Source organism: Suricata suricatta, chromosome 16 (assembly GCF_006229205.1).
Source record: "Suricata suricatta isolate VVHF042 chromosome 16, meerkat_22Aug2017_6uvM2_HiC, whole genome shotgun sequence".
NCBI lineage: Eukaryota > Metazoa > Chordata > Mammalia > Carnivora > Herpestidae > Suricata > Suricata suricatta.
The window spans coordinates 24,142,700-24,151,112 of NC_043715.1; the positions used below are offsets into that span (position 1 = coordinate 24,142,700).

General features: G+C 37.1%; 1 protein-coding gene across 1 annotated transcript in view; it reads right to left on the reverse strand.

Moving 5' to 3' along the window:
• Positions 1 to 580: 580 nt before the first annotated feature.
• Positions 581 to 8,413, reverse strand: part of LOC115279719 (transient receptor potential cation channel subfamily V member 2-like) — a 12,458-nt gene continuing 4,625 nt past the window's right edge. The window contains exons 4-5 of the mRNA XM_029924237.1: positions 1,007 to 1,124; positions 581 to 747 (exon numbers count right to left, since the gene is read on the reverse strand). Of these exons, the coding sequence (XP_029780097.1) occupies positions 581 to 747; positions 1,007 to 1,124 (285 nt within the window). The remainder of the gene's footprint in view (positions 748 to 1,006; positions 1,125 to 8,413) is intronic.

Genomic DNA, 8,413 nt, shown 5'->3' on the forward strand with positions numbered 1-8,413 from the left:
AGAACAAAGAATTTTGCTACTTTTTCTGATCACATAATCTTTCGTGGGCATATTTATATTTATAATTCTTCAGAGGATATGCTAGGCAACAGAAAAATGTTTTGAACTATCCCATATCTGCAAAGTGGTTTTACTCAGTCATATTCTTTGAGTTTGGAAACTGCTTTGGGAGACATTCTAACACTTTAGCAATCAGAAAAGAATGATGTAAAGTGCTAGTATAGTCATTTACAGAGTTTAATATACACAAATAATTATATCCATGTGGAGAGGCATGTGCAGAGTTTGGGAGGGGGAGCATGGGTGATACAAAGTAGAAATGAGTAGAGAAAGACTAGGAATAAGGTGCCAAATTTCTGAACCAAACTGCTCACATCTCAAACAGACTGTACTTTTACCATAGAGACTTGATTCCTTTCAACTTGATTTGAAATTTGCCACAGATGAAGTTTGAATTTGGGGATGTGCAAAAGCACACATATACTCACACACACACAACCAAAGCACAGTAGGCAAAGAATAAGTGACTGACATTTGCATCCCCAGAAATTATACAATGGCCTCTACACTTCAGATTCCATCAGGCCTCAAACCCAAACCAATTCTCAATGATGATCAGTAGTCCTGAACCAACTGTAGACTCTCTTTCAGGGGGCTTAGTGGCATCTTCACTCCTGGACTTGACCCCTTGTGTGTCTGGTACGCTGCCTCCAGAGTGACTCTGAGAAGCCCTCTGTTTCTTCTCACCTTTATCAAACAGTACGGCAGAAGGAAACGATGCTGCACTTCCTCAGTAGCAATGTGCACCCAAATCTGTGTCTTGAGCTCCACTTCTAAGTTGACCTGTATGCTAACTGGCACTTGAGTAATGGTGAGTTTCTGTCCTCACTGGCTGTCACAACATTGAGAAAGGCTACTAATAGCTTGTACTTATAAATGTGCAATGGCAGCATCTCAGTTAAAATTTATTTCTTACCAGTCGACAGAATGTTGTAATGGACCTTACCTATGTCAACAAGGAGTACGCTTGTCTGTGTCATTTCTGAAGCATCTAAGGACAGAGATAGATGGCAGATTGATCTGTGTATCACAATCTCCAAAGAGGGCAGAAAATTCTTGAGTAACTGAAAATAAAGCAAAGACAACCTGGTAGATTAGAAAGAATATTGGCTTTGGAGTCAGGTAGTCTTGGGCTTAAATTCTAAATCTCTCACCAGCTCTGTAATTCTAGGTAAATTATAAAATCTCTAGAGCATTCATTTCCTCAGCTGCTAAGCAGTGTTCTTATCCTCACTTACCTCCTGGGGTAGTTTTGGCAAAAAGAGACAGTATATACAAAGCACTATGAAACAAGATACACACCATAAGCAACCATTAAGTAACAGATGTTATTCCTGTAACCATTATTTTATGTACTGAAGGCATACAGTTACTGCACCTTAAACTGGGCTACCATGGAAGAGGCTTAAGAGTCATGTGAACTGTGCCTATTAATGAAGAAAGAGTGGCAGCCCATTCCTCTATGGACAAGCAGGCAGCCACCAGGCAATCAATGAGAAAAACTCATATTTTCATCTCCAATTCAACCATATAACTCTAATTCCTTTTTTTAAATATAATTTATTGTCAAGTTGGCTGACATACAGTGTACATGGTATGCTTCTGGTTTTGGGGGTAGATGCCCGTGATTCGTCACTTACATACAACGCCCCCAGTGCTCATCCCAACAAGTGACCTCTTCAATGCCTATCTCCCATTTGCCCCTCTCCTCTGGGTAATTTCATATAGTAGAGAAAGTTACCCTGTTTTTCATGCACATGAAAACATTCCATTCAAAACAATCAATTAGAGGGGTGCCTGGGTGGCTCAGTCAGTTAAGCGGCCGACTTAGGCTCAGGTCATGATCTCAGGGCTCGTGGGTTTGAGGCCTGCATCAGGCTCTATGCTCACACCTAGCTCAGAGCCTGGAGCTTGCTTCAGATTCTGTGTCTTCACTCTCCCAGACCCTCTCCCACTCATTCTCCATTTCTCTCTCTGTTTCAATAATAAAATAAAACATTAAAAAAATTTTTTTAACCAATTAGAATCTTTTTTTAAGTTTTTTAAAATTTATTTTTGAGAGACAGAGAGAGACAGCATGTGCAGGGGAGGGTCAGAGAGAGAAGGAGACATAGAATCTGAAGCAGTCTCCAGGCTCTGAGCTAGCTGTCAGCACAGAGCCCAACACAGGGTTCGAACCCATGAACTGCAAGACCATGACCTGAGCCAAAGCTGGATGCTTAACCAACTGAGCCACCCAGGTGCCCCTAGAATCAGTCTTAATATTCTAATTTTTAGGTGAGAAAAATGAAAATCAGAGAGACTGGCAACATGCCAGACATTAGTAACAGATTTAAGACATTCAGCCTCCAGGCATCCTGATTTCCGATCTGGCGCATTCTCCATAGCATCACAGCTACATCCCTGTGGATTCATCTACACTCTGTCATGTCCATTTTGTAAACAACAAAAAAAATCTGCCCTTCCGCACAGAAAGGCTGACTTGATAAAGCTGCAAAAGTGTTACTTTTTGTTGATTTCCTTCTGAATTACCCAGAAGTTTGCAACTTAATTTACTCCAAATAAAGTATCTAGCCTTAGATTAAAATTATATGTGGTATCAGTGTATTCATATTATTTATTCAACCCTAGAATCCCCCCAAATCAGTATAGTCACTTTTTTTTTTAGTAATTATATTGTGCAGTTAGAAATATGCTCATTCAAGTCTGTATCTCACCACAATTTATACAGAACGTACAATCTTAAGACCTTTCTGGAATAGGTATGCTTATAATATAAACAGGGAACTGAGAAATATTTCTTATGCTTATGTGACCAATTATTTTAAAACCTGACTCAGAGTAGAAAAACTACTTAACAATTATAAATGAAAAATCTAAAAACAGGTCCGTGTCTTTCTTAGGTAGCTGCATCGAGACTCCACTTCCTGTATAACATTACCAGAACATGAGGAAGGGTGTCTCACTGTATCTGACTCCTGAGGTTTGGTGAATAGCAACCCTTCAAGTTCCAGCTGTATGCTCTAGGTTAAGTTCTCCCTAAAACTCTTATGTCTTATCTCCAAAATGAGGAAAACTTCACCTTATGAATAATTTCAAAAATTAAATGAGTGTAGCATACTTATTTTACATGCAGAGCACCAGGCATAAAATATGAGGTCAATAAATAATAGTTATTTTGAAGTAGTAAGTAGTGAGCCTGCTTGGTAAAGTACAGATGATCATAATGGCTAATAATTACTCTTATCAGTTGAGTCTATTAAAAATTTTTATTAGTGATGAGAGAACTAAAGCCATGTCAGTTTGAGGATATGCATAATGGGGAAATCCTAAGTTTATTTTCCCTTTCTACTCCAAGGAGTTTATCTTTCTAAGATTGGCCTCAATCCATTAAACTAGACCAAAGAACATGAGAGAAGAGAGATTGTTCTGTATCCTAAAACATACCATAAGTACCTATAGGAGACAAAAGTGCCAAACTGTTGTGGTTGCCATGGTGTGCTGAGCCACCTTACTTAATAAGATTATCTCTACTTCTTTGGACCTGGAATATTGATCTGAAGTACCTTTCATTTGTAACATCTCTGAATTTAGCTCAGTTTGCTATAAGTTTATCAAACTGCCCACCTCAGGAAACTGGATCCTGCCTTAGCTTTCTTCCCTCCCCTGAAGTTTCTATAAAAATGCAAATTAATTTATAAAACCTGAACAAGTTTTCTCTAAATATCTTATATCCCATTATTCAGTCATATTAGGATCTTTCAGATAATGGCTGCTTAAGATTTCCTGTACTAACAAATGGGTTTCAAAACAGTAAGAAAAAAAAACATTCCATCCCTTTGCTGACTTTGTGCTAAGGATGACTCAAGAGAAGACACTCAATGAAGAGGAAAGCTGAAAGCATGAAAGGTTTACATTCTTACTGTTCTGAAACCCATCATTAATTAGTATGGAAAATCCTAAAGAGTCAATATATCAAAAATACTAATTTGTTTGTTTCTTTCTCTTCCTTACTCCTTCCCTTCCTTCCTCTTTTCCTCTTTCTTCCTTTTCTTTTTCTCTCCCTCCTCCTCTTTCTCTTCTTCCTTTTCTTCTTCTCCACCTCTCCCTCTTTTCTCTCTTCCTTCTTCCCTTCCTTCTTTCCTTATGTCTCTCAGTTCTGAGGGATTATGATCCACCCTCATTGTACTCCTCTGTTTCAAGGTACCCCAAGAACTAAAATACTGAGATAAGACTTGTTTAAATAATTAATAAATGTTTGGGTAATAATTGCAATCAAAACATCTTTTCTCTCCTTAGGAAAAGAACATTTAAAAAAATATCCATGATGTAGCACCAGAGAACACTTATGTTTTTATTTCCTTATAGCAACTAAAAGCACATGTATTGGTGAATCTTAAGAAATATATTCACAATATGTACTAAAGCTTAGTCCTTATATTTTTTTCAAGTCTTCCAAATCTACTATCTCTTATCAATCCCCAAATGCCATTAAGTGACTCCCTCTTGGCTATCTTCCATAACTGTTTTCTTTCTCCCATGCTCAGAGAAGCAATACCAGTGGAGTCCACTGGACTTCTCCATGGAATGATAGCCAGTAAATATTCACATTTTTCCATTTGTTTTCTACATCATGAATTTGCTTGTTGGGGAGTCTATATCTTGATTATGTGCCACAACCCATTAAATATAAACAATGGCCATCTTTAAAAAAAATATTTGTCACACAGAGTTCATATCCCTAATATAGGATGAGATTCTAAAAGAGAAGAAAGAAGCTAGGAAATCTAGAGAAAACTGGTTTAAAGATATAAAAGGAAGTTCAGAGAAAAAGAGATACAAAGAGCCCACCTTTTGAAAAGTGCTGAACTCATAACAAGATAAACACAATTTAAAACCACACTGAGGCACCTTTTTTCATGTATAATATTGGCAAGAAAAGTTTGACAACTTGTTCCATTGGTGGCTATGGGAATATAGGCATGTTCACATGTTGCTGGAGACAAAGTAAAATGATAAAGTCTCCAGAAAGAGGAATTTGGCAGTATCAAGCAAAATCATACATATATTTTCTGTTTGATCCAATAACCCTGCTGCTAGGAGTCTAACCTAACAAAATTCTGGCAAAAGAAGAATGAAAAAGACAAATGTGCAAGACTATTTATTAAGGAACTGTGTCCAATTGCAAAAGACTGGGAACTACCCTTAATGACCTTTCACAAAGGTCTTCTTAATTACATTTTGATACATTGTTGCCATGGATTACTATGCATCTGTAATGAATGGACTACAAAATATCACCATATTACCATAATCTGATGTTTAAAAATATTAAGTGAAAAAAAGCAAAGTGGAAATAATACTAGTACACCACATTTTATCTATTAAAAAGATGTGTGTGTGTGTATACATACCCATATTTGGTTATATATATATATTTTAAAATAAAAAGATACTTAGATTTAAAGCTAAATCAGCTTCATTTAGGGCTAACCTAAACAAAAAGCATAACCCAGATTCCTAGTTTCTATGTTTCATCATTCCCATGGTGGGAGCTGTTTCAGGAACATAGTTGGAAGAGAGTAAGGTTTTAAGACTGAATGGATGGCAGTGAATGTTTCCACATAAGCTTTAAGATCTGGGGGACAAGTAGAGATCAGTTTGTCTTGTGACCACCAAGCAAGCCTTGTAAGGGAGACTATGGATGAAAGGAGGAGATACAACTTACAGCACTGCCTCATGCCTTTGTGACTGAAGCAGGATGTCGAATCACTGCAGAAATACCTCAGACTCCAGAGTTGCACAAAAGATGACTGGAAACCAATTTAAATTATTTGGGCGAATGGCTGAAGGCAGTGACATGTGGAGATGTTTTAAGAACTGCAGAGATGTACAGTGGAGTTTTCCAATGCTTATATGATTGGCAAGATGGCAGAGAAGTAGGGAGTTCTGTACTTCCCACCTGCATCTCTCAAACAAAGAAGGGTTGAAACCAAAGGACTCTGAACTGCAAGAGTCTGGGAGGAAAAGAGACAGAGTCCACTAAAAGACAGCTTCGTGGGCTACCTCAAGAAACAAACCAAAATACACATGGTGGAGAGTCCCAAATATCACTCAAGTACAGAAATAAAATAACCAAGGGACAACAAGAGAGACCAAGGGACACCATTAAAAGAACACTTCCTGAACAGACAGTACCTAGACAGTCTAAGAGCCTCCTTTAATATAGCAGTACTCACAGGTTCAGAGTGCATAACAAGCTTTTAAAACATACAAGAGACAGAAAGCTAGTCAAAATGATGAAATGGAAGAATTCTCCTCAAAAGAAATTCCAGGAAGAAGTGACAGCTAAAGAAATGGTCAAAACAGACATAAGCAACATAACTGACCAAGAATTTAGAACAAGTCACAAAATTAATCACTGGGCTTAAAAAAGACATAGAAGACAGCAGAGATGCTGTTGCTACAAGATAATAGATCTTGAAAATAGTCATGATTAATTAAAAATTCTATAATTGAGGTGCATAATAAAATGGATTGAAGAGGCAGAAAGAATAGGTGAATTAGAAAACACAATTATAGAAATAGAAGAAGCTGAGAAAAAGAGAGAGAAATTGATCCAGGAGCATGAAAGGAGAATTCAGTAACTGAGTGATGCAATCATATGGAACAAAATCTGTATCATAGGAATTCTAGAAAAAGAAGAGAAAGAGAAAGGGACTGAAGGAGTACTTGAACAAATTATAGCCAAAAACATCCCCAATCTGGGGAAAGAAACAGACATTAAAACCCAAGTGGCACAGAAAACTCCCCTAAGATGTAAGTTGAATTGATCATCTGTATGACATATCACAATGAAACTGGCAAAAAGTAAGGATAAAGAGAGAATTCTGAAAGCAGCTAGGGATAAAAGGGAGACACATCAGGGTGTCTGCAGACCTATCTACTGAAACTTGACAGGCCAGAAAGGAATGGCAGAGAATTGTCAATGTGATGAACAGAAAAAATATGCAGCCAAGAATCCTTTATCCTACAAGCCTGTCATTGAGAATAGAAGGAGAGACAAAGGTTTTCCCAAACAAACAAAAATTGAAGGAATTCATCACCACTAAATCAATCCTACAAGAAATCCTAAGGGGACTCTATGAGAGAAATGTTTCAAGGAACACAAAATACCAGAGACACCACTACAAGCATGAATCCTACACCGAACACAAGAACTCTAAACACGTATTTTTCAGTAATACACTGAATGTGAATGGACTAAATGCTATAATCAAAAGACATAGGGGTATAAGAATAGATAAAAAAAAAAAACCAAGATCCATCTATTTTCTGTCTACAAGAGACTTATTTTAGACCTGAGGACACCTTCAAATTGAAAGTGAGGGGATGAAGATATATCTTATCACACTACCTGAAGTCAAAAGTAGCCACACTTATATCAGACAAACTGGACTTTAAAGTTAAGGCAATAACAAGAGATGAAGAAGGGCATTATATAATAATTACAGGGTCTATCCATCAGGAAGAGCTAACAATTATAAATGTTTATGCATCAAATTCAGAAGCACCCAAATACATAAAACAATTAATCACAAACATAAGCAATCTTATTGATAAGAATGTGCTAATTGCAGGGGACTTTAATATTCCACTTACAGCAATGGATAGATCAACTAGACAGAAAATCACTAAAGAAACAATGGACTTGAACGACACATTGGATGAGATTGACTTGACAGATATATTTAGAACTCTATATCCTGAAGCTGTGGAATTCACTTTCTATTTGAGTGCATGTTGGGACATTCTCCAAGACAGATCACACACTGGGTCATAAAGCAGCTCTCCATCAATATAGAAGAACTAAGATCCTACCATTCACACTTTCAGATCACAATGGTATGAAACTTGAAATCAATCACAGGAAAAAAGTCTGGAAAACCTCCAAAAACATGGAGGTTAAAGAACACCTTACTAAAGAATGAATGGAACAATCAGGCAATTAGATAAGAAATTAAAAAATATATGGAAACAAATGAAAATACAACAATCCATCTGGCCGTGGGCTCTTATTCGTTGGGAGATTTTTGATAACAGATTCGATTTCTTCACTGGTTACTGGTCTATTCATGCTTTCTATCTCTTCCTGTTTGAATTTTGGCAGTGCATGTGCATTTAGGAATTTGTCCATTTCTTCTGTGTTGTCCAGTTTGTTGGCATATAATTTTTCATAGTAATCTCTGATGATTGCTTGTATTTCTAAGGGATTGGTTGTAATAGATCCTTTTTCATTCATGATTTTGTCTATCTGGGTGCTCTCTCTTTTCTTTCTGAGGAGCCTGGCTAG